The sequence below is a fragment of the Aethina tumida genome, chromosome 1, assembly GCF_024364675.1.
Source record: "Aethina tumida isolate Nest 87 chromosome 1, icAetTumi1.1, whole genome shotgun sequence".
Classification (NCBI taxonomy): Eukaryota; Metazoa; Arthropoda; class Insecta; order Coleoptera; family Nitidulidae; genus Aethina; species Aethina tumida.
The window spans coordinates 49,633,254-49,661,099 of record NC_065435.1 but is presented as its reverse complement, the minus strand read 5'-3'; the positions used below and the strand labels follow the sequence as shown (position 1 = coordinate 49,661,099).

At 31.5% G+C, this 27,846-nt stretch overlaps 2 protein-coding genes across 4 annotated transcripts; both read right to left on the bottom strand.

Annotated features, from left to right (window-relative positions):
• Window positions 1–104: 104 nt before the first annotated feature.
• LOC109595796 (transcription factor CP2-like protein 1) lies at window positions 105–24,688 on the bottom strand. Of its 3 annotated transcripts, none has more exons than XM_020011219.2 (10): window positions 24,243–24,688; window positions 20,566–20,671; window positions 19,766–20,049; window positions 18,229–18,452; window positions 17,959–18,171; window positions 17,440–17,703; window positions 13,408–13,466; window positions 2,314–2,449; window positions 2,063–2,256; window positions 105–1,955 (listed from the first exon to the last, which is right to left on the bottom strand). In XM_020011219.2, the coding sequence occupies exons 1-10, from the start codon at window positions 24,541–24,543 to the stop codon at window positions 1,667–1,669; spliced, it is 2,070 nt and encodes a 689-aa protein (XP_019866778.2). In that variant the 5' UTR covers window positions 24,544–24,688; the 3' UTR covers window positions 105–1,666. The 3 variants fall into 3 exon arrangements, with proteins under 3 accessions (XP_019866778.2, XP_049824881.1, XP_049824890.1); XM_049968924.1 differs by lacking the exon at window positions 24,243–24,688 and adding an exon at window positions 22,857–23,164; XM_049968933.1 differs by lacking the exon at window positions 24,243–24,688 and adding an exon at window positions 20,734–20,913.
• Window positions 24,667–25,954, bottom strand: LOC126264122 (uncharacterized). Its single transcript, XM_049969002.1, has 2 exons — window positions 25,850–25,954; window positions 24,667–25,412 (listed from the first exon to the last, which is right to left on the bottom strand). The coding sequence occupies exon 2, from the start codon at window positions 24,863–24,865 to the stop codon at window positions 24,737–24,739; it is 129 nt and encodes a 42-aa protein (XP_049824959.1). The 5' UTR covers window positions 24,866–25,412; window positions 25,850–25,954; the 3' UTR covers window positions 24,667–24,736.
• Window positions 25,955–27,846: the final 1,892 nt, after the last annotated feature.

The window sequence follows — 27,846 nt, the reverse complement described above, 5'->3', positions numbered from 1 at the left end:
ACATAAAAAATTTCAAATTATTCACTTGTCAGGCCTTAACAGTCAATATTTAATCGGGGTAACTTTGTAGAAATAAAAGTAAAAAACTTCTAACATTTTATATATATATATATGTATATATATTGTTAATATGGCACATTTAATGTATTATAAAGGCACAAAAATGGCTTCCTAGAAACCATTCACATAAAATCATAAAACTATTTGTACCTGATCATTTGGGTTAGTATTCTAAATTACATTTAGTAATACCAATAATATAACATTAACTATCGCTTATAATATGATATGTTCAACATGCAACAATTTATTATATCTAAATTCAATAAACAATAATAAACATATAACTAAGATTCCTGATAGTTCTAATAATTGAATTAGACCGTCAAGAAAGTTAAAACAATTCGATGATTTTTTCAAAAAAAATTCTTGACTAACCAATTCATTACTGAAATTATTTGTACTTTAGCTTATAACACAGAAATGCATATAGTATTTTTAAAACAAAATTAATGATCTGTAATATAACTTTAACATAATCTATACATACATTGACTTGGGAAATATAGTTTTTTAAATATGTGTTTCTATAAATTTATGGGATAGTAATTATTTAACCTGGGTTTCAATTCAATAAAAAATAAAGTGTCTAAATAAAGACAAAAATTAACTAAAACACCTATTTAAAGAAAACAATTTTCTAAATCAGTACATTTTAAGTAAAGTTAATTAATTCTAATGCATTGCACATTACATTGCTGTTATTTACTTAAAGCATAATAGCGTTTATAGCTGCAACTTAAAAGCGACGTGCCAAATGAGAATTACTATCAACGAAATGGCAAGTTTCATATTTAAAAATAATTTTGGACTTGCACGCTCTACTAAACTCTACATACCTAACATTATTGACAAAGCTTAATAAACATATATGAGGTAATTGTAAACAATATTCTAAACTATGCAGCTTTTCATAATCGCAGGTAATTATACATGTATATGGTGATACAAGAGATAAACATATTTATGCACCCTTAAATTCATCTAAAAAATATACAAACTTATTGTTCTAAGCATAAAATATATACTAAAATTTATTAAAATTTATAATACTATATTGTAAACATTCGATAATTAATTGTTAAAATATCATGTGTAGGTCAACGCGTTTTTTTGTTGCGTTGATAAAAATATCACTTATTAGTACGTATTTTTCTCTAGCTTCTGTTGCGTCAACATTTACTTATTAATAAAATAATAATTGTGTTTACTTATAAATAACTGTACTGCAAAAGGTCTTTGTTTCCCACAGCCTAAGAAAATTCTGATGGAGGCATTAGGAAATATCGACCCTTCCGGTGCGTACGATGTATTACATACGAAAACTGCTTCACCTTTAATTCGCAAAAGAATTAAAAGTGAAACTCTTTAGTGTTTGCTAGTTAAAAACTCCCCGTAACTCACGCATCTACTTACTAGATTTCATTGATATAAATATCTTGTAACAAAATATATTTAAAATATACATATTTAGAACTTCGTAAACCATTTATATAAAAATACAAGGCTCCATAAGACACAAGTTTACACATTATTTAAAGAACACTTTACTTTAAAATAGTACAAACTGTCATCACTAAAAAATATATGTATATAAATATCTGTATTATTGGCGAATGCGCTTAAGCAGAAGAATACAACTGTCACTTTCTTGTATCACCTCCAGCATGAACATCGTCTCTTCTTCTAAATGGCTGAGCACGTCGTTGCTCAAGTGAATGTGGATGGCCTTTGGACCCTCGATATAAATATCTTTGATCTGGTCCGGGGCCAGACCATAAATTGCCGAGAGCTTTTGGACCAGTTCCACATTGTTGTACGAGGTGAGGAACACGGCGTTGAAGACTGAAGATTTTTCGCGACAGACGTATATCTTCAATTTTGGCGCGATAGATCTATAAGAAAGCGAAACAGTTGTAATATAGGACTAAAATACACCATCTCCATAATATTGTTGTTTTATAAGTAATTATTAATTATAGTTAAATTATTAGTTACTTACTCCATATGCAACGAATTGTAGAGTCTTATACCATCGGCATGTCCGCAAATCTGTATCAGGTCTTCCCTTGACATACGAAGCATGTCGGTTCCACAGAAACTGCAGAACGTTTGCAAATACTTTTCGAAACGGTTTCTAGTCAGCCACGCGATGGTCTGATCCGTCGACGAGGACGGCGTTAGTTGTTCGTTGATCTGTAAATATGAATGGCATCGATTAATAAAGAAACAATAAATATTGTATCGGTTTACCTTTTCGAATTCGACTTTTTTCTCCGGTACGCAGATGTCCATTTCCAACGGAGAGGGAATCGAAGCCTGTTGGGCGATGGCATTGTCGATTTTCGGAACGATTCTGTTTGGGGCCAAATTTGCATCTGGAGGAACACTGTAAAAACAAACGTAATGTAATATTTTGTTTTAGAGCTGTGCTAAGAAATTTTGTATATAACCACGAATTAGTCGTGAGAAAACTTTTATTTAATTTTTCAGAGATTTATAGAAAATTTAAAAATTAAATTATTAGTATAAATCATTTAATACAATTCTTTATGGTATGATACACAATACCAATATTGAATTATCTTAATTTTTGTTTTAAAATACTTTCCTAACATTGATAAAACAGAGGAAGTGGTTAATATTGGAAATTCGTCAAATATGTAATCTAAAGTTTGTGTTAATAAATTCCTATTCCAAATTTAAAACTAGAATTTTCCTTAAAATGAGTTAAGAAAATATTTTTTCCATCAAAAAGATTAATGTCTATGCTTAAAAATTTTTATTTAACTATAAACATAAAAATTAATTGACTGTTACAATATTAAATTATTTATGTGTTATTCTATATTATTTTTTACCTAATGTTGTGTCAACTAAAATCTGAATCAATTTATTCCCCCATTAAGAACAAGGAGTTAAAACAACCTATTAATAAGACAAGCTAATTAAATTATGAAATTTATGAATTATTATAATATTAAATTAATATTTTTGTTATTCTAAATTATTTTTTATTCTTCACGTAATGTTGATACAGGACGTAGTTAATAATTTTGGAAATTTACAATTTGCGTCAACTAAAATTTGAAACAATTTATCCCCATTAGGGGATCAAATCTACTTCTTTTCAGTTTTATAATCGGCAATTACAATATTAAATTATTATTTTTGTTATTCCAAATTATTTTTTACTCATGTCGTAATGTTTATACAACAGAGACGTAGTTAAGGTAACAGTTCTGGAAATTCACAAATTGCGTCAAATAATATTTGAGTCAATTTATCCCTATTAAGAACTTGCAAATTAAATTATTGTTTACAATGAGTAAAAACAATATCTGCATAAATGAGACAAGATTTTTATACTTTTTCTGTTTAAGATGGGTAAATAGATTTTTAAATTATTGTATAAAATTTTTACTTTTGTTATTGTTAATTTAAATCCACTTCTTTTCAGTTTTGTAATTGGCAATTAAAATATTAAATTATTATGTTTGTTATTCCAAATTAATTCTTATTCTTAACGTAATGTTGACACAACAGAGGACGTAGTTAAGGTATTTTTGGAAATTCACAAATAGTGTTAATTAAAATTTGAGACAACTTATCCTCAATAAGAACTGAAAATTAAATTTTTGTATGAGTTAAAACAATATCTGCATAAATGAGACAAGATTTTTATACTTAAGGATATTTCTGTTTAAGATAGCTAATTAGATTATGAAAGGAGGAACAATTTAACAAAATAAAATGTTGTTGTTAATCTCAAATCTACTTTTCAGTTTTATAATTGGCAGTTATTGTATAATATTAAATTATTATGTTTGTTATTTCAAATTATTTTTTATTCTTGATGTAATGTTGATACAACAGAGGACGTAACTGAGGTAATAATTTTAGAAATTCACAAATTGTGTTAACTAAAATTTGAATCAATTTATCCCCATTAGAAACTTGAAGTTAAAATATTGTTTACAGTGAGTTAAAACAATATCTACATAAATGAGACAAGATTTTTATACTTAAGGATGGTCAATTAATTTATGAAAAGAAGAACAACTTTAAATGTTTTTATATTATTATATTAATTCCTTCAGTTTTGTAATTGTAAACTGTTTTTAATTTTCACCTATGTTATTACAACATTGAAATATCGTTTTTTATTATTCACCCAATGTTGATTAATCATGTGAGGTGATAACTTCGGAAATTCGCTAAAAAAACATCGCACATCCGACTGCACAATATCTCGTTGATAACGTGAAAACTCCATATTTTGATAGGGTATTAGATAACGTTCTAAAAATATCCGAGATCGTATAAAGTATCGGATGAAACATAGTAATTGAATAATCGACCGTGCAGCAGTAATTTAATAACGCATAAGTAGTTCATACAACATGCACGAGTGTAATAATAACTCAATTTAAAACTTAAGGATTCGTTGACATTTTCAACTTTCTAAACCCCCACGACCCGAGTCGAAAAGACGACAGGCGAAAGGGACCCGTTCCGTTCCTTTCGTCGTCGGAATTGCACAGGTCGGACCGCTAAAAACGCACTCGTGTGCATCGCACACCTCTACGAACGCCGTTTGGCCGGCACTGGTGCACTGGTGCAGTTCAGGGCCGTCGGGGGCGACTTAATTTCCATTCCCGTGCGTTTTTTCCGATGCGAGACGGCCACCGAAACCGGTTCCATCCCGATCGAATTTCGTCGCGGCGACGGCAAAAATGCGAAACTCGCTTTGCATAAGTCACAAACGTGGAAACGATGCAGAAAATGCCCTCTCCCTGCACATCTCCGTTCGCGTTGCGTGTGTTCAATTGGCATTAATTAGGACTAATGAAGCACACACAACGGGTCGTAATGTCGGAATTCGATGCAACAGAACTGCAGGCACACGCTCGAATATTAATTGTGTTGGATTGATTGCTAATGATTGAGGCAGATTTTTTTCCTGCCATAAATAAACTGTTGGTACGCTTGTTTACGAGATAAAGATAACAATTTTTTCTCTGTCTGACTCAAGTATTTCCTTGTTTGAATATGAATATGTGTTAAGGTGTGTCACATATTAAAATAAATATAGTATAAAATGCGTAAGATTGATCCCATGTAGAATTGTTAAAGAAATTTAGTTAAATTGCGAAAATAATGATTTTACAAAATATTTGTCAATTTTGATATTCATTGTACAGTAGTGGCCATAATTATAGCAACTTATTAAGCAAATATTGGGTTGTTCGATAATTAATGTCGTTTTTTTCTCAAAGATAATGTGAACTGCATTTACAGTAGTATTGCATGGCTTACATTATTATATACTATTTTATACTATTAGACTTTAAACTATGTTCAGTCAAAAACTGAGAGTCATTAGTAAAAAACAAGTTGATTAAAAATTAAGTTATTAAGCATTATCAACATATTTTATTGTTTTACTTCCAAAAGGTCAAAAATGAGGTACAAGCTCCAAAGAAATTTTATGAGGACTGCCTTACTGAACGCCAGTTCGCCTTCGTTCTGAAAATTTTAATGTGCAAGATGCACCACATACTGGTCGTCAAACCACTGCTGATGACAACAAAATAAAGGTGTAAATCGAAACTAACTGGCGTATGAGAACTCGAAAGATAGCAGACAAGCTCGACATATCAAATTCAACCGTTTACTTGCACGTATAACATCTTGATTACGTAAATAAACTGAATGTTTGGGTTCTTGTCGAATTGAAGGAAATCCATCTCATCAAACGCATTAACTTTGCGGCATTTCTAAAAAGAATCATAACGGATGCTGAAAAATGGATTGTTTAGGATAACGTAGTCCGAAAAGGATCATAGACCAAGCAAAATGTGCTCCCACAATTGCTATTCAAAGCCAATATTCATCAAAAGATAATGCTTTCTGTGTGGTGGGATTGCAAGGGTATAGTCTACTTTGAGCTGCTTCCAAGAAGCCAAACTATTGATTCGAATGTCTACTGTAATCAACTATTGAAATTGAACGAAGAAATCAAGAATATCCTGAACCAATTGTAAAGGCGTGATCTTCCACCATGATGATGTCAGACCCCACACCTCTTTGATAACCCGTCAAAAATTAACAGAGTTCAATTGGGAATTGATACCTCATCCACCCTATAGCACCAACAGATTACCATTTGTTTTTCTCCCTTCAAAACAATTTGAATGGTAAAGTTTTCGATTCCGATCAGACTGTTAAAAATGAGTTGGACCAGTTCTTCTCTTCTAAAAACCAAGGCTTCTTCGAACGTGGAATTTTTAAATTTACCGAAAGATGGCAAAAGGCCATCCAACAATATTGTTTAATGTTTGTTGTTAATATAAATTATAGTAACCTTTTATTTTATGGTCTTTCATTGCTCTCTGGCCGAGGGGAACAAGAAGAGATGGCTGAGAATTTTCAGTTGAATAAGTCAATCATTTATCGTGATATTAAACAATTTAGAGAAACTGGCCACATGGTAAGTAAGAAAAAAATTGTCCAAGTTCGAAGAACCTGAAAAAAAAAATCGATAAATAGATAATTCGAATGTCGAAAAACAATCCAATCTTATCATCAACTGAAATTAAAACCAACCTGGAGGAAATGGAACTTGTTGAAATTAGTTCACAGACTGTGAGAAGATGGTTAGTGGATTAGGATTTGTTTAACCACAGACCTAAAAGAAAAACCCTGGTTTCTACTAAAAATGTGAAAGTCCAATTTTGACTTGCTTACGACTTCATTCATGGACCACAGTGAAGACGAGTAGTTTTTAGAGACGATGTATTAAACAAGTTGCTTTCATATATTGAAGAAATGTGTTTCAACATGGAAACAATGTTAAAAGGAACAAAAAGAATATTATACAAAGTTTTAATGTTAAATTAAATAACAGATTTAAATCATTAAAAATTCCAGTTAAAATTAAAGTTGCTACATTTATGTTCAGCTCAATTAAAAAAAATATGAAATTTTATAGAACAAGAATATAATACTGTACTATATAAAACAACAATAATAAATAAATATTATTTTAACAGTTGACATTAAATAAAGGAGTTGTGGTTAAAATATTTAAAATTTTAAAAAGTTGCTATAATAAAGGTGTCATATTATGTCAATATTATAAAAACATTTTCTGTTATATTTAAGCATTTTTTTATAACGTAATTAGTGCAATCGATTAACTGAAAATTTAAACGTAAAATAATTAAATTAATTTCTTACCTCTATTAATTTATATTCTTCATTACTAAACCGTACAGATTGGTACCCATTATTTCTATTAAATGTTGAATTTTTTAAAGAATAATAAAAAATAATAAATTTATGAAATATTTAGTAAAATAATGGAATTTTTGTCAATTTTCAGATTTATTATATAAGAAATGGAAGAGAAAAAGCTATAAAAATATTTGTGATTGAATAAACTATCCATAAAAAATGTAAAACATAAGACTTTGGAGTATTTGTTGATGAAGGCAGTTATTGAAATGACGAAAATTGAATTTTCATAAGGAGCAACAGCTAATTGAATGCCAAAAGTATAAATGAAAATAATAATAATAATAATAATAAATAAATGTGAGTGTGTTTCAGATTCAATATATTCAACTTTCGGTAAAAGAATGTCAGACATTTCTATATTTCTATGACTTAAATGGATAAAGCAATATTCCAATTATTCAGTAAATATACGAGACATTTAAAATAAATTCCTTAGTTTTACAAGTTATAAAAGTAAAAAAGCCCAGGATAAAATGAGTCATCTAAGAATAAATTGCTAATAAGTTTAATTTTATATGGAGTAATTCGATTTTAAATTTTTATTTAATTATACGATTTGCACAAAATAAATTAAAATGTAAAAATATTTTTATTAAATTAAAATACACGTATTTTAGTTTCATCCATAAAAACCTTGGAGTACAATATAATTAATTATCGATTGTTTGAATTTCCTAGACCAGCTTTGACAACTCAGAAATGTTTTTATCAAGGACTTAGAAATATTGAAATATTTAAAAAATTCTTAATTCATCCTTAAAATTCTTAACAATATTTTCTACCGCAAAATTTCCAACCAATTATTTTTTTTTTTTCTTGAAAAATATTATCTACCAATTTGGTACCGGAACATGGGTCTGGTTTTAATTTAGTAAACTTAGTTAAAATCAATCTAGTAAAAATATATATGTAGCATATTAAGTAACAACAATATTGACCTTCAATCGAATCCTACATATTTATAACCAAGGAACAACAAATTTGTGAATAAATCAACGTCGTTCCGCCAGAAAAGGAAAACGCGAACGAGCATCGGAAACCGATTGATTTCAATATCGGTAATGCGGCAGCAACGTTTGGCGCAACAACAAACCAAACGCAACTGTTCTTTACCAGACCGTACCAGATCGGCTATTTGCAAAACAACCGGTGGCGCGAACACCTTGAAACGCACGTTACGACGTTCAATTGAACCGAATAAAAAAAAAAAATGAAAAGCAAGCGTTTCCACAACGTACATATGAACGGTTCGCAGATGGTGCCTAATTTTGGCCGAATTGCTCTTCATGAGGGTGCCCAGATCCGTGCCGGCCATCCTGAGCCGGTCCTTGGTCCTGTTCCGCCGCAGATTGGGGTGGATCCGCATGCTGAGCCGTCTGCCGACGAGACGGGCGTCGTTCAGCCTGTCGCAGTACGCGTGAAAGAATTGCGCCTGCACCACATAGTCACATTCGGTGATCGTCATGGTGTGGATCAGCAGGAAAATCTTGTTGCTGTTCCTGTTGTTGTTGTTGTTGTTGGTCTTAGCGTCCGCCATTTCATATGAGCGCGACACAGTTACGGCCGTGACAATAGTGGACGCTCTTCAGGACAAAGTCTTTTCTCTTGATAGCCCGTACCAGGAGGCGGAAATTTGTGTCATCTGGCGTGGAGCCCTTGACGGACCATGACAAGTGCGTGGCGGCGGCGGTGATGGTATCTCGTTGTTTCATTAACGCGAGCTGAAACGGTTCGTCGACGGGCGGTCGCCTCCTTAACCATTCCTGAGGTGATGCGGGGGATGCTTCGATCACACGAATTGATCGCAACGTAACAACCATAAGTTTTACGGATAACGTGGGTGGGCCGCGATATCCAAACACACAAGTCCCCTTCAAAGTATGTTATATTCCATGGAAGCCGATCAACGATAAATCATTATACACGACACCGGCCACCCTGAACAACTGAACAACCGCACGGGCCGAAGGCGCACACACACAACTAAACAACACACCGACAGGCGAAAAGTGCACACGACGAATTGGCGAATGTCCCAGTGTAACGAAATCGGAGGGTCGGGAGTGAGTTGTGTTTGTACAATAGCCGTGGCCGCCGAGAAACGTCTGGTTAAAAGCGACTTTACGCTAGATATGGCCTCAAACCAGCTGTAACTAGTTAGGCCGGGAACTAGCAGTTTTAATCGGTGCGGAGTGTAGTTTCGAGCGCTGGCCGACTGCCTGGCTTGCCTGCCTTCGCGCCGAACGTTGCCTCCGCCGTGCCGTGAAGCCGCGCTGCGCCGCCAACCCGTCGAAACGCATTCAATTCAACCCACTTCTCCGTTCTCTGGTGTTTGGTCTGCACAGCCGGCACCTTATTCCCATAGCCTCGACAACCTTCTTCCGTTCCTTCACTCATCCGACCGAAGGGTCACCCTCCACCAAACGGCGTTGCGAAAGCCATGGAGGTTGTCGAAAATTAACCACGACCGCATTGCATCGCAAACAACGGTTAATACCGGTGCAGCGGAGCTGCACCATAAAAACGGCTACTTGATGAGAGGATGAGTCGAAAGCGGTTTTATCCGTACTCTCTTATTGATTTATGATAAACCGCAATAAAATGCGACTTAAAAAACAACTAAATTTTTATTGTCGTTAATTAAACGACTTAAGCCTAAGCCCCATCCATGCTTGAACTGGTTAAGTCCGATCGACAAGTGATAACAGTAAAAAAGTAAACCTATATCAATTCCGAGGATCTGATTAGGGTAAACCGTGTTATCGGGCTTGGGATCGTACATTTCACCTTAGTAACGAAATTTGGAACGAATTACGAAACGGTTTAGAAACTGCGCTTAAGTTTTATCTGGTAACTAACCTCGCACACACAAATCACCTCAATTATCCAGTAAACTTGAACAAACAACAAGACGTTAGTAATTTTGTCAGACAAAAAAATTAAGGTGTCTACACAAAAAAGGAACGATTTAAACGTCCCTAATAATAATAATAATAGAACAATCCACACAAATAAATCAACGCCAAAATCAATTTGTGGTGTCCCAATTTTTTCTGGGTTACACGCACGCACACACACACAATCACGGATCACCTCCAGAAAATGCAACGGTAGTCGGTTCAAACTAGAAATTTCGGCGGCAATAATGGCACCACTAAGAAGTAGTTAACAAAATGCAATAACATTAACATCTAAATATAGATGGTGCCTAATAGAGTAAATTAAATAACAACCCAGCCGAACGCGCATATTATGCAAGATCACTTTTAATCTCGACTAAAGTATTCGCTGATGTTGATCTATTCAATAAACACAAAAACTAATTTACATAAAACTATATAAAAACATTGTCATGCTATAGGTATGTTAGGTGACTTATTTTACTTTGACATAAATACTTTTATTTATTTATAGTTAATATAATTGTATTTGTTTTTAGATCCCGTTTTATTTTTAGTTTTCTAAATATTTTTGTTTGGTTTTTCTAATGTGATGTTTCTATTATATATTTATTTACTTTATTTTTAGACTTTGTTCAACATCTATTAACTGATAACTTCAGATTAAATGATGAAATTTAATACAAGTCACTTTGGCAGCAAAAACAATCATTGTTGTGATTAAACCCATATCATGCGTAAAATTAGACATATTAAAAATATTTTTCTCAGTAATGGACTCAGATCTTTGTGGATCATCCAAAATTAAATGAATTAAAATTTACGAAAAATACAGAACATCTTAGCTTTAAAATAATCATCAGTTGTTAAGTTCAGTTACCAAATATATTATCTAATTAATATGTTGTAATGGCTAATTATTTATATAATTAATTAAAATTAATTGCGCCTGGATTAATTATTAGCAATCATTACTTACTTTTTATTTACATTAATAAAAATAATTTATTATAAACAGCAACATAAAAAGACTTTAGTAATTCAAGACTAAAAAAATTATAATTGTAGATATTTTACTCGGTGATGCAATCAAATCTTTGAGGAGGGTTATAGAACTCTTGGTATAAAAATGCTCATCTTGTCCAGAGTCACGATTTTCAGTTGATGCATTCAGTTACAAACGTATTATCAATCTAATGTGTCATAAAGACAATTATTTATCATTAATTGAAATTAATAGTGATTGGATTAATTATTATTAATCATTACTTATTTTTAATATATTAAGATACTTCAGTAGCAATATTCAATTGACTAAAAAATATTAGTTATTGCTGTAATTAAATCAAATTCACAAGGTAATATAAAAAGCATCGAAAAAAGATATTTTTCTCGGTAATGGAATCAGAACTGTGTAGTTTAACTTAACGACATGTAAACAGACAATTTTATAGCTATCAAATTTTTAATGATAGTAATTAATAGAGGCTATAGATGTTAGTGACATCTTAATTGGTCTCAATTTTACATGTCATAATTCGTGTCATTTTGATTATTACGACTGTGCATACTTCCCTAATGGATGGTTCATTGGATGATTTGAATACATGAAATGGTATTTTAACGCAAATTGAAAAGTCGGAGTAATCAAGATTTATTGGACGTTTAATTAATAATGATACTGCAATAAAACTCTAATTTTAATTGTAAAATAAAAACAAATGATCTTACAGCGAAAATTCTCAATTTGTAGGGGTTATTTCAGTGAACAGAACTTGTAAACATACTCATTTTTTTTGAGTTATTCACTTAGATAATGTATGTTTCAATTAATCATTTTATAAATATGAAAAATAATTTATTAGATGAAAATTTATTCGGGGTGATTTCTTTGATTTCGAATAATAAAGTCTCCATAAAAAATTGGATGATTTGAATAAATGAAATGGTATTTTAACGCAAATTGAAAAGTCGAAGTAATCAAGATTTATTGGACGTTTAATTAATTATGATACGGCAATAAATCTTCAATTTTAATCGTAAAATAAAAACAAATGATCTTACAGCGAAAATAGACACTTCTCTCAATTTTTCAGGCGAATTTGGGTGAACATAACTCATCTTTTTATTTGAATTATTCACTTAGATAATGTATATTTTATAATATGAAAAATATAGAGATTTAGCTGAAAATTTAATCGGGGTGATTTTTTCATTTCGAGCAGTTAGCACTACATAAAAAAATATCTGGTGCTAAGATTAGTACACCTCACCCATTTCATTAGGTGAAGGGGATAATTTACATCTCTTTTTTTTGGCAACTAATAAAAATCAAAAGATTGCACCTTGTTTCTCCTACTTTCTATCATATTATTTCCATGTTTTATGTGATCTAAGTTAGTCAGTGCTTAAAGTGCTTTAAACCGCATAAAATATCGATTAAAAATGTGAAACTTATGTATCAGAATCATATATTGAATGAAATGACCAAAAAGGCTGAAAATAGTCAAAAATTATATCACTTAACAGTAATCAGTTGAGTTTTACAGGGTTTGCTGTTCATTTTGAAAGTTAGTTTAAGTAAAATCATAAATTAAAAAAAACCACGGCGGCCTAATATATAAAAAAATAAAATATTTTTTCGTGTTCAACTCGCCTAGTTAACTCTGGTAAATGTGTAATAATTTACATTTGTTCATTTGTTTGGCAACTAATAAAAATGAAAAAATTATACCATATTATTTCCATGTTTTATCTGATCTAAGTTAGTCAGAGCTTAAAATGATAGTAACTGCATAAAATATCGATTAAAAAATTGAAATTTGGTGTATCAGAATCATAATAAATGACAAAAAATGACTGAAAATAGTCAAAAATTATATAAAATTTGATTTTTCACCAGCTTTATTTCAGTCATTTTTAATGATGAACGTTTAACTAAAATCGCAAATTAAAAAACCCAAGGTGGCTTAATATATATGTATAAAAAAATAATTGTAAATTCCTGTTCAGGTCACCTAATTAACTCTGGAAAGTTTTAAAATTTCAATTCTTAAACCAGTATAACAAAAAGCGTAATAATTTATATTTTTCAGTTTGTTTGTCAACAAATAAAAATTAAAATTATTTAAAAAATGTGTCTTACCTTTTGGAGGTGGCAATGGGAGCGATGGGTGCGGAAGTTAAGACTGCCTCATCTGGTATCTGAAATTATAGAAACCCTGCTCAGTTACAAAACAACAATCGTACTAGTGTGCACCGGTTATTTTAAGATCCCATACCAATCGAACCATTCGATATTTTGCCTTGGAATTCGAAAAATAATGTTGATTGAGAAAAAGGTCAATTATTTGACACTGCATTCTGTTTAAGAGGTAGGAAAAACATCGTTTCACATTAATTAATAGTTAGGAAACAATGCGAATAAACATCATTGTTTATGTGTGAAAACCCGGCACACGCAAATGCGTTTGCGTGACCACGAAACCTCATCATCGAAAATTTTTTTAACTTATTATCAATGAGTTATTAGTCGTTCACATCTAACTGACGCCGTCTCATCGCCCGGCAATTATACACATCCGATAACTGCAAACAAAAACGTTCGTTCGGGTGTGCGAATTGTTTGATAAATTTACGATTTTCTCCTGTGTCGCATGCGGATGAATCTGGTTATAACGTAAAGAATTCTAGCATTGAACAGCGCACCCGACTCTTCTTAATTAAGTGTCGACTTTTGACGTGGTCTGAGGTTAATTTGGGTGGCTGTGTCGTGCCGATTGTCGGGGTGAGTTTAAATTTTTGGTTTGAACAATACACACACAAACATGTACATTTCACATAAATAACTTTAAATGAACATAATACATATGTAATTAAAAACAATAATTAACTATCTTTAGAAATTTAATGTTTTTCAAATAAATTATTTTAACGAGCAAGTGTTATAGTACATTTTGGTACATTTTGTTGCGTGATAATTTACGTCTCACCTTCGCATTTACGAAACACATTATTGCATCCATCATTGAATAGAAATCGTACGAGTCACAGGACGAAGCTAAAAGGGCAGCTTCGTTTTAAAATTTTCCTACATAAACATCGTTAAAATAATAAATTCAATTTTTTTAAGCACAAGTATCAAACAATACGTATTAAGTATCTATGTGCATAGATAATTTCTGTTCGAACTGGTATAATCCCATTTCAAATCGTTTTCGTGCTATCGTCAAATAATTTTTTCAACGTCGTTTCTCCACCATTTTTACACGTGAATTTTACTAGAACGATCTGGATTGCATTGCCTCACGACCGTTGAATAAATTATCGAGGTAAAAAAAAATGCTACCGGTCATCAATTCATTACGTTATTGTTTTCGTGGTCGCGTCAGTAAATCTTGAAAAACAGAAAACTACACCGCACCGCGATGTTTTCAAATATGTAAACATTAAAAATAATAAGATAAATTCAAATATTAGATGAACTATGCACTCAATAGACAACCCAGGTTGCGTCATATCTAGTAAATCCTTCTAAATTAAGTTCAATCATTGTAACATATTATTTAATAGAAATATATATATATATATATATATATATATATATATATATATATATATATGTATATATATATTTTTGTTAATACACCATTTACTTAATTGATTGAATTTTAGAGTTCGTTTCTTTATATATATATATATATATATATATATATATATATATATATATATATATATATGTATATATATATGTATATATATATTTTTGTTAATACACCATTTACTTAATTGATTGAATTTTAGAGTTCGTTTCTTTGTTTAAAAATAAAGGATATGTTAGATATCACAAAATGATTGTATAATACTAAATCATGTTAAAATTGTTATTTATATAATGAATGAAATTGTTATTGATATATCCCACAATGAGACAAACAGCAAAATAAAAGACAAAATACGTTGGGTTAAGTTAGATCTTAAAAAATCAAAAGAAATTATTTAGATTTTATACCATGATCTGTCAAAATTGATATTTAAATAATAAATTATAAAAGAGAAAGCAAAATATGGTAAAAATGTTGCCATTCAACTGAATTTGTATAGACGACATTAAGGCATGACATGACCAAATTGTATTTAAATAATGAATTTGATTCATCTCACCACAAGTCAAACAACCAAATAAAAAGCAAAATACGTTAGATTAAGTTTGATCTTACAAAATTAAAATAAATTATTTAGTTAATTTTAACTATGATATAATATGATTAAAAATCATACGAAAAATAACAAAATAAAAGACAAAATAATGTTAAATACCTTACCAATTAAATGAAATAATTTAGATGATACTAAACAATGGTATGTCAAAATTGTTATTTATATAATCTATTTAATATATCCCACCATGAGGTAAACAACAAAATAAAAGGTAAGATATGTTAGGTTAAATTATACCTTACCTCCAAAGAAATTATTCATATATTTTTAGGTAAACCACGGCATATCAGAAATGTTATTTATATAACAAATTTGATTCATCCCATCATAAGAAAAAAACAAAACAAAATAAAAGCAAAATACGTTAGGTTAATTTAGACCTTACAAAATAGAAAGAAATTATTTAGATGATTTTATACCATGGTCTGTCAAAATTGTTATTTAAATAATAAATTTGATTTATCTCATTACAAGAGAAACAATAAAATAAAAAGCAACATATGGTAATTAAGGCTAAATTGTATTTAAATAATGAATGAGATTCATCTCACCAATAATTTAGATAAAAAAATGTCAAAATTATTATATTCCAGCATGAGGCAGACAACAAAACAAAAGGCAAGATATGTTAGGTTAAATCAAATCCGATGATTTTAGGTAAACAAATCAAGGCATATCAGAAACGTTATTTAAATAGTAAAAATTACCTTACCACTAAATTGAAATTATTTATATGATATTAAATAATGGTATAGTAAAATCGTCAATTAAATAACGAGTTTAATTCCTTCCATCGGAAGACAAACAACAAAATAAAAAGCAAAATATGTTAAAAATCTTGAGAATAAACTGAATTTGTATCGAAAATGAATTTGAAATATCCCATCATGAGGCAAACAACAAAATAAAAGGCAACATACGTTATGTTAAATCTTATACAATCAAAAGAAATTATTTAGATGATTTTAAACCATGGTACTCTTATTTAAATAATAAATTTGATCATCTCATTAGAAGAAAAATAACAGTAGTATCTCAAAATCATTATTTAAATAACGAATTCGATTTCTTCTACTATACAACAAAATAAAAAGCAAAATATGTCAAAAATCTTGCCAATCAATTGAATATGTATAGATAGCAAACAACAAAATAAGATATATTAAATATCACATCAACCAAATGAAATTACTTGGATGATGTTAAATTATACAAAAACTGTATTTATATGATGAATTTGATTCGTAACCTCATTAGACAAAAAACAAAATGTCAAAAATCTTGCCAATCAATTGAATATGTATAGATGGCAAACAACAAAATAAGATATATTAAATATCACATCAACCAAATGAAATTATTTGAATGGTGTTAAATTATACAAAAACTGTATTTATATGATGAATTTGATTCGTAACCTCATTAGACAAAAAACAAAATAGAAGTTACACACCTTATACCCAAATGAAATTATTTAAATGATATTCATCAAGAGTATATCAAAATTGTTATTTATGAAATGAAAATGATCAGCCTGCCAAGAACAACAAAATAAAAGATCAAATATGTTAAATTGCATAAATCAAATGAAGTTTTTTAGATGATATTTAAACATAGTATTTTAATATAGTTATTTACATAATTGATTTGCCACGTCCACGTGAGATAATCAACAAAATAAAACGCAAAATAAGTTATATATTTTACCAATCAAATGTAATAAATTATTTAGATGATATTAAAACATGGTATGCCAAAATTATTTTTTATATACCGAAGTGATTCATCCTCACACAAAGTAAACAAATTAAAAGGCAAGGTAAGTTCAACACCGTATAAATCAATCATTAAAGCCAAGGTACGTCAAAATATTTTTGTAACATTCCGATTGAAATAAAAATATTAATTGACACGAAAAATAATTCAACCTCAACAAAAACTAAAATGAAATACGTACATCATTTAGAACGGTACAATCGTAGCTCGGCTGATACTTTTCCTGTTCAGATACCGGCCGTTTGAGTATCTTTTCGCGATCTTGTTTGTGCTTTCTATCCGCGCCCTTCAGCTTGAACACCTTGATTTGACAAGCTGCCGCATGTAGCCGCTTCGAACTTTCCAAACAGTCCATGCTTTGATATGTTTCGACCTGAATACGGAACGGCACACCTTTCTCTCCTCCGTGCTTCTTTGGCGTGAATTCTGTGCTGATGCAGTTTACCTGAAATAATTTATTTATGTTATTTATACTCGTCTTTCATTTTATAATACCGAAATTTCTTAATATAAATAAATATCGTATTGTTTAAATAGTTTCTCGACTTCTTTTCACTACCTGGACTATATATAATAATTTATTTATGTTACTTGTTGAAATTTATAATCATCTTTCATTTTATAATACTGAAATTTCTTATTATAAATAAATATAGTATTTTTTAAACAGTTTCTTAACTGTTTCATCATTTGGACTTACTTTAATGTACACTCCGACCTCCTTAGTGGGATCCCAAGAGAAGTGGATTATATTCAGAGCATTTGAAGGTTGCACGATGTCGAAAGCTCCGTACGAAAGAGGTACGTCTACCTCCAAAATCCTGTCTCCAGGTCGGGCTTTTTGCCACAGCGTCATCTGTTCCTTCTCCATATATTGTAGCCTACGTTCGTGGAAGCATATGCGTATCACCGACTGGAAGAAATCGCTCGATAAGTACTTTTTGAATTGTTACTTAAATCATTAACATACCCTCAGAATTTTTCCTCTGTACATAGAAAGGTCGCCAAGCTTTTTCACTTTTATCTCGTAACTCTGGCCCTGATTAAGGTACGTTAAAGTATCTTCGTTTTGCTTTGTCGCGATGCTCGTTGCAGCGGCGAGTACATATTGAAACCTGTAGTCTTCGATTAAACTGTAGTTGGTGGACGAGACGTTGTAGTTGTCCTGGGACGTTGGCGAGGATAAATTATTACCTGTAATGTAACGAAAAACTATTTAATCTCAAACATTCTTTTAATTAAATAAATCTACCCAGCAAATAAGAGAACATAGAGAACATTTAAACACCAGGACTAACGCACGTAAAATGCGTTCAGGGACTTTACCCTGCGTACACTTGTTACAACCCAAACAATGTTAACGAACTTATTGCCTATTAGTTGAATAATTTGGTCAACAAATGTGCAAATCATCAACCATTATGTATTATATCCAATTGTTAAGTGAATAGATGTTAGGTTCGATTTTTCTGATCCAAGGTCGCATCTACATTTCGGCCTTTTTGTTTATATTGTTCTTATGTTTCGCGGGCTATTGTGTTGGATGTCGATCCCTCCGAAGAACGGGACAATGACTCGATTATTATGTATATAATATTAAAAAATGAGAAATCCTATGATAAATGGAATCACATTTTATAACCGACTCAAACCCAGAAAAATGAACGATGTTTAGAGATCTTGTACAATCGAAAACTCTTTCTGAGGTTTGCGTTTGTTAGTGCTGAATGTTTTGGATTTGTAATTTTTGGTTGATTAATGCTTGTTAAAATATCATTAAAAGTGTAGAACTTATTGGTATCATTAATGAATAAAAAACTGTTTCCACTAAACATTAAATTTAAAAACTAACGTGTTAAGACACAATCTTATATTTTCAGATGTTTTTGACACTTCACTCCAAGTTTTTGTTGGAAGAAATAAACTCATTAGGACCATGTCAGTTTTTACCCTGCCAGACTTACTAATAAGTATTTTATATGAAATCTGGATTGTACTCATTTTAGATGGATGCTAAATTCAATGGCGATTGCTCTTTTCATAAAAATTGTCCTTTTTGAGTCAAAAAATGTTACAGTAATCTTCGTTTTTATGATATAGAGAACAATGTTTATAGATTACATAGACTGTTTATTGTCTTTAATATCTTTTGAACTATTATTTATTAAAGTTGAGTTATTAATAAAAGGATTCGGGGGTGTCCCGACATTAACACACTGTATATTTTTAATTTAGGAGAATAAACTTAATAATAATAATAATAGTAATATAATATCAGGCATTATAATTTCTTAGTAAAATAATCTTACAGCACTGGATAAGAGGGAATCAAATATATAGGTGCAGTTGTACTCTTCACCGTACAACTCAGCAAATTTATTTGTTAATAAAATAGTAATAGACACAGGGAGAACAATTGAAACGCATTTAAAACAAACGTTTTAAATCAGGTTTTGCTTGTAGCAGTTCGTCAACCAATGTCAACCCCATCAGGAACAACAACTCACCGTCCATCACATTCTGTAAGTTGACTAATCCACTTTGACTGAGCAGCTGGTTGATGGTGTTGTTGAACATGGTCTGGCTGTTGTTGTCATCCATACCGCCACAACCGGTGGCTGCTACCATGGTGCCGTTCTGTTGGTTCTGCTGCGGCTGGTGGTGTTGCGTCGACGTGGGACTTTGACGATTCTCGCGGACCGTTTGCAGATTGGTGATCTCGTTGGTGGACCCGGGCGACGGCGCCTCCTGCTTGAACACCGTCATGCTGTTGATCTGGAGAATGGCGTCGCTAAAATCGAAACGGTACATCAGTTCACACGTACATGTCGATCACCAACAAACTCATAGTAAGTTACGGTGGAGACACACATTCAACTGTACATAAGGAGCTATTAGGTGGCAACGGTTAATGATGAAAGCAAAAATTACCAAATTAGGTCGTCCATGCATTAAAACGGAGCTAGATTTTTGTGAAAAAAATGAAAATACGACCGTTGCACGTTCCCTTATGGGGACAAATTAATAAAGAAGTAGCTAATTTCGCCACACAATACCATTAAATATTAATTAATTAAGTGTGTTTTAATTATGTGATGTGTTGGCCTGCGATAATAATAAAGATTTCGTTAAAAACGAATGTTTATAGTATTTTTAAACTCATGGAAATACTTGGAAACGTTCTGTGTACATTAGATTTGCATTGTTTGCAACGTGAACGAGCACACGCGTACTCAAAATTAGCCGAAACATATTCAAATATGTTTTCGACGCAACTCTTTTTAAACACTTTGCACAAACCACAAACCTATAGGAGTTGTTGGCCAGCTCCGATCCGAGGCTGAGGGGACTGTCGATGTCTCCATTTAGTTCGTTGTATTCGTCAACTGGCCAATGGGCCGTCCTCGTGGTACCTGAAAACGAAACCAGCATAATTCGAAAATCCACATTACGCACGGCAACAAAATGTTGGAACCTAGACCAGTAAACTCCCACTAAAAATACCGTCGCGTAAACAAACACACGTCGACCTTTCGGCGGTCCCGTAAACCAAAACGCGGAGACCAATCGTCGCTGGTTTTGCGTTATCGTTTGCAAAATAGACAAAACATTCAATCCGCACAATAAATATAATATCGATAATTTCTGACTGAATTGTGTTACATAAAAACTCACCAACGCAAAACCAAGGACAGCGTGTTTTGTTCGAGAAATTCGAACGTCGGAATGTATTTAGAAATGAAAATTTTCGCCGCGTAAACTGCATTAATTAAAAGAAACGCGGTGAATATTCAAATGTACGAGTACGGCTGCGATTCGTGAATAGATAAGCCGCGGGCTTTATTATTTGATATGTTAAATTAAGTAAGTACAGTTTGGCTTCGAGAAAGATAAAAAAAATAAGCTCAATTCTTTCCTTTTTTATTGTAACTGTCGTAAAGATGATCTGATTAATTCATAAAAATTAATATCGTTATTGTACTGTCAGTATCTCAATTTATAAATGTATTAAGTGACCCATTTAATAAAATCCAATGAACGAACACGTGGACTTCGGCTACGATTTTCTCGATTGTGTTTTAATGAAAACAAAAAAAAAAAATAAATAAATGTTGTTGTGTGCATGTCGCTTTTGCTCGCCAATACGCCACGGGAATTATCATGAGAACAATTCATGGACAAGGCTTTATGAATCTGTGACCCCCTTAATTGATACGAAAGCATTTAAATTAGTATTTATGCCCGCTCTCAATTGACAAGTACGTTAGACATGGATGTATTTGCCTCAATGGTTTTGCAACCAGTGACGTCCGACCTGCCTATGTTGGTTCTCGGGGGAGAATAATAAATAACAATAAAATTATCCAAGACTATTACTGGATTATTACTGGATGTGGTCATTATGTTGAATATATCGGGGATGTTACAGTACCCCTAAGTTTGGCAAGATTTTATAAATAAGGGCACAACCAATTTTTTTACAGAAACTATTAGGGTGAATTAAAAATTAGGAGTAGAAAATAATTATTTCGATTACATTATATACTAATGAAATATTAATATTTTAGTAGCACATTTTGCCAGAAACACTTGTTATTACAATAACGTTATTGAATCAATAACTATTTATGGAACTTTCTTGTTTATTTGCTGTACACTCGACGACTCTCCTTCAAAAACTGTAATAAATGTAGTTCAAAAACATTGTTGAGACAAAACCAACATACACAAATCAATTGACATTTTCAAGAATTGTTTTTCCCACACAATATTGAATTATCAAATTTCCTTCACCATTATGGTACTTCCAACGTTCAAATCCAGTGAGTACTCGTAGTTGCCTACGGAATAAACATTTTAAAATTGCAATTTGGACAAAACTTGGTCTGCGCCGCTGAACTATCGAGTCTTGTGACAGCAATGTGCTCTTTGTTAATTGAAAAGGTCGCGATGTAGTTATTGACGTCACCGGGCAATTTTTTACTTAACACAAGAGTGTTGCTGAATTGTTTCGGTCGTTTTGTCTGGTCGAATAATTTCTTTTTTAGTTCAGTCACCAACGGGATGCTTGTCTAAGAGAATAATTAAGATGTTGCAGAAGGAAACATTTTCTTGTTGGAGCTTCGAAAGAAGTCAAATGATTAGTTTTTAGTAACATAACATAATATTTACTTGGCGAAATTAATTATTAATTAATAATAATTAAAAATTGTATGGAACGTAATTTCCAAATACGTAATTAATCTATTTATTTTCGTGACTAAATTAATTATATAAACATAATTAATCTAATTTCTTGAAGATAACTAGTATTGAATGTAACATTTAGAAGTAATACAACAAAATGACTTGCATCAATTTGAAACACTTGTTTTTAAAAGTTACTTAACGCTCAACATTTAGCACCAAATAGATGTGTAACGAAATTATACATAATGCAAATAAAAGACATTTACGTAACTTAATTATTCTGCTTCGGTTTGCGACACATTTAAACGAGGACTTTTTTGATACAGTTCATATTTCACATGGTCACTTCTTGCACAGCAACAGGAATTATTTCAAACGTAACGTCAATAATGTCTGTCAAATACATACTTCTTAACAGGCAATCCATCTTAGCGATTTAACTGTGCCCATGTACATTGAGGTCCCGCGAAACTTCGTACCATTTTCAAAAAAAAGAGAAAATGAAAACAACAACTATGGTTCACATTGCCTCGGCGTGAAACCGTGGCGAACGTACAGACAACTCAAACTCGCTACATTCGCTTCAAATTTGATAAACTGCTCCAGTGATAAGAAACGATAACTTCTTGTCTTCTAAATACGTATGTAAATACTACGGGACGATTCCCGCAGCCGTAGTCTATGAGATTTTGATAGGTTTAATTTCAGTGTTTATCTCATTGTTGATAAGCGAACAAATTGGTTTGTGGTTAGGGCAAAATTATGACAGTATCTAGTTATCATTTATATCTCAAGATAATTGCAAATTGCAAGGACTGATACAACGTCGGGTTCTTTACCCACTGATAAACGAAATTATAGTATTCTCACAATAAAGTAGAAAAAATACAATTTTTATTTATGATATCGGACCAGTGCAATTGATTCCACATTTTGGTTAGTTTATGATAATAGAAATATTGAACAAATGGTTCAAAATGTCATAATATACTAATCCAAATATCATCAATTACCTATTGGTTTTATAAATTTTTGAGTACATTAAAAGTAAATCTTATAGATTTTTTTTTATATTGGGCACTAGTTTAAACAATTTGGAAATATAGTGGTATGTATATCTTGCTTTTTATCGTCCAAAGTAATAAAATAAACAATGAAATTATTGTCCCATTTGAAGATGGTCACTTATCGTTAATTATTCTGTTATAATCGAAATTAAATATTTATTTGTGGTACAATTATTAAATAATAGTTGCTACACTTTTGAATGAAACTAAAAGTATTTCAAAAACAATTTTTACTATTATAATTTAAAATAATCTCGTCTTTAAAGCACTCCCTACAATATAATCTTGTATGAAAAACGTTTAAACTGTTTATTAACTGCAGTGAGTACTAGTGCAGCGTGTGTGTACTTTTTAATCGAATCCCGCGTTGTCTAGTTTGAACTAACGCGCCACACAAAAAGAGCGTTCTTCGGACTAAGCAAAATAAAAATTGTCAGCGACATCAATTCGCTGCCTTCGAACCAATGAGAGGCCAATTGCCTGCGAATTAATAAAATGAAACTGTTTACGGGTTTTTAACAACATTATATTAGTTTGCACTGTGCAAATTTATACAATTTTAGCCTGAAAAAAGGCCGCCACATCAAATTTATCAAAGTGCAAAATTTGCCTGATACTGTTTAAGAAAGAATTCATTTACCAAAAGTCATAAGGTCAGTAAAATACATTGTTTATAATATAAATTCGTAAGATTATAAATTAAGGTAGAACAGAACAGAAAACCTACCCTTCTGTAATAAAGCCTTCTTCGTCATGTGGTTCGGTTTTTCGTCGAGGGATAAAGGGTCTTTATTAATTTTGTAGCTGGTGGATTTAATTTTGTGTTCCTCCTCGTCCGTGAGCTTGCGTTTACGTGACGTCCGATCGTTGAAGTACTTCTCTTCGTCTATTTTCAGCGTGTTCCAACCAAAGATCTCGTCGTTTGCCTCCATGCTGTTGTCGGACGTGATGTTCCAGGAACTTTTTGAATTTGGGGAGTTCTCATTTAACAATAAAATGTCTGTGTTTTCGTACAATTGATACGCCATAATAAAACACGGGTGGCGAATTAAAAACTAGCGTTCGACCCTCAAATAATGCATGAAGGCTCCAACCAAAAAACTATAATCGTACATCTAAGGCCTCTACTATTTTTTTGCGTTAATATTATATTTTGCTACCAAATTGCCGGATCGGGCAATGAGTTCTAGTCCAGTAAAATTGATTTAAAGGCACGAAATTTTAGAACATAACGAAAAACGAATTATATAGTTTCTTGATCCCAGTAGTTTCGCGCTGTCGATGATTTTGGAGGAAGCTGTTGTCGATGCTTAACATTTTAAATTGCAAATAACGTGATTCAATATCCATTTATCACAGGATTGAAATTACAGTCAGACCCCTTTTAATATAGGGTGTACGAAATTTCAACAGTAACCAAATTTCAGGACAATTGAATTGCCATAGCCGTTTTGGCGAGAGTAACTCTGAAGACACTGTAGCACCGGCACTAAACACCTGTATACCGGAGAACGCCCACAGGGCCAGAAAATGAACCACCAAAACAACCCACAAAAAAAAAAATAACTCAACAGTCAGCACCACACTTGAGGAGGATCCTATCTGAACTGACGAAACGTGTATTTGAACAAATACTTAATCCATCAGTGTATGAATTACTTAAATTAGGCTTAATTTAGACGACAAACAGCGAAGGCATTTATCATCTTGACAACAACTTAAAATGTGGCTGTGTAAATGCGACTTATTTATGCAAGAGGCTAATTGATAATTGTGAGAGTCGCCCTCTATGCGCCAAATCGGGACGGATTTCAAACCAGCGCGTGTGGACTTTATTTTTTTTTTTTTCGCAGCAGATCGGGGTGGTCGAAACCTGGAAGATCAGCAACGTCCCTCTCTGCAAAAAATAATCACTTATTACAATTTGAAGCTTTATGGAGTTTGATGATTTGTGAGGATGTAATCTTGGGGACAATTCAATTGTTTTGCGTGCAATTATTACAACCATAAAGATAACTTGGTTTACTACTTTAAATGGTCTTGTAAAATTAATCTTTGTTCAAGCAGATTATTTTTTAAATGAATCTAGCGATTTTAAATTATTATAAGACAAACGTTAATCCAATATTCATTCATGCCTGCTTCCTGTTTCTTCAGATCTATGTGTTATTATTGTATATTTTACAATATTTTTATCGATATAACATAGTTATACAGGTACATATAACTGTAGTTAGAAAAATACGTTTGAAGGTGGAAGGTACAAAACAATTTCCATAATTTATAAGTGGTCGTACAAATTGTCAACCTATAGGTTACTATTAAAACACTTACAGTTTAAAGCAAATGCTTATTAATAGAGCGATTCTTTTAATTATAATCAATTCTGGATCACCTTTAGGACGGGATAAGATCTTTTGGACATTGAAAATTACCATCTGCTCAAATAATATTTATTAATCTGCTTCAATCGCACCACAGAACTGAAGTCTAGCAATTCGTAGACGGTATAAATATTGGGAAATCTGCTACGTAAAAATACGTGCGAATTATTAAAAATAGTTTTGGATGTGACGTAGGTACTCTGCAACTAAAATTAAGTGGGTTTTGAAGAACACACTTTGGCACTGTCCGCGATCCAGATCGCATCTTTCTGAATAACATTTTTATATTTTAAATGTCACAGCTATCAATAGCGAAATTATGAATGTAATAACTATTAATTATACAGGATAGAACTTATGTCCGTGAACAGAAAACAAATCAATTTGAACACAACACATTTTAGAGTGTACAAAAATAATTAAGAAGAGTGTTCTGTGGTTTTCGACTACTTAAAGCCAAGGTTAAATATTTCTGCTTAAATACATGTGTTTGTTGCATTCAAAAAAATATGCCGTAATTATGTTATTAACAGCTAATTAAGACAACTTTCAAACCATGTTCAAGCAGGAAAAGAACTTATTTCTTGGTAGCACTGGAATGAGGTTTAAAGAAAACACATTTTTTTGTTACATGCGTATATTTCACCATAATACATGAATTTATGCCTTAGTTATCTAAATCCTGTAATTTTTATTTCTTTCTAACAATCTCTACTCAATGATAACCTCTTATTTAAGAAAATGCAGTTAATTTTCTTTAAATATTGAGTTGAATTTTACATTATATTTTTTATTGCTTACAAAACAAAATTTTGATGTAATTTTTTAAATAAACAAGTCATTAATTATCTAACAAAATGCAATTAATTCTGTTTAAATAAACTGTTCCCAAAGCAAATAATCAATTAATTCAGTTATAACCTTTTACATAAAAAATTAATCCTGTTATTTTCCTTCGGGATCAGCTCTTACCAATAATACCCGTTGTCAAATTAAATACAAAATGCAAAAATTAATTATCTTTAAACTCTGAATTTAATCTGACAACGGGGTATTGTTGATAGGAACTGTTCCCAAAGCAAATAACCAATTGATTAATTCATGTGCAACTTTAGATAAAAATATTCATCTTGCTATTTTTCAATACATCTGCTCTTACCAATGATAATTATGTTAACCAAATACAAGGAACTGTTCCCAATGCAAGTAACTAATTAATTCAGATATAACCTTTTACATAAAAAATGTATCCTGTTATTTTCCTTCGGGACCAGCTCTTACCAATAATACCCGTTGTCAAATTGAATGCAAAATGCAAAAATTAATTATCTTTAAACTCTGAATTTAATTTGACAACGGGATATTGTTGATAGGAACTGTCCCCAAAGCAAATAACCAATTAATTCAGATATAATCTTTTACATAAAAAATGTATCCTATTATTTTTCTTCGGGACCAGCTCTTACCAATAATACCCGTTGTCAAATTGAATGCGAAATGCAAAAATTAATTATCTTTAAACTCTGAATTTAATCTGACAACGGGATATTGTTGATAGGAACTGTCCCCAAAGCAAATAACCAATTAATTCAGATATAATCTTTTACATAAAAAATGTATCCTGTTATTTTTCTTCGGGACCAGCTCTTACCAATAATACCCGTTGTCAAATTGAAAGCAAAATGCAAAAATTAATTATCTTTAAACTCTGAATTTAATCTGACAACGGGGTATTGTTGATAGGAACTGTTCCCAAAGCAAATAACCAATTAATTCAGATATAATCTTTTCCATAAAAAATGTATCCTATTATTTTTCTTCGGGACCAGCTCTTACCAATAATACCCGTTGTCAAATTGAATGCAAAATGCAAAAATTAATTATCTTTAAACTCTGAATTTAATCTGACAATGGGATATTGTTGATAGGAACTGTCCCCAAAGCAAA

Excerpts from the sequence above, each read along its gene's own strand:
- LOC109595796 (XM_020011219.2), bottom strand. The coding sequence starts at position 24,543 with ATGGCGTATCAATTGTACGAAAACACAGACATTTTATTGTTAAATGAG. Across the intron at positions 18,453-19,765 it reads CTTACAGAATGTGATGGACG|GTAATAATTTATCCTCGCCA; the intron begins GTGAGTTGTTGT and ends GTTACATTACAG. Across the intron at positions 2,450-13,407 it reads CCCATTGCCACCTCCAAAAG|TGTTCCTCCAGATGCAAATT; the intron begins GTAAGACACATT and ends TTGTTTTTACAG.
- LOC126264122 (XM_049969002.1), bottom strand. The coding sequence starts at position 24,865 with ATGGATATTGAATCACGTTATTTGCAATTTAAAATGTTAAGCATCGAC.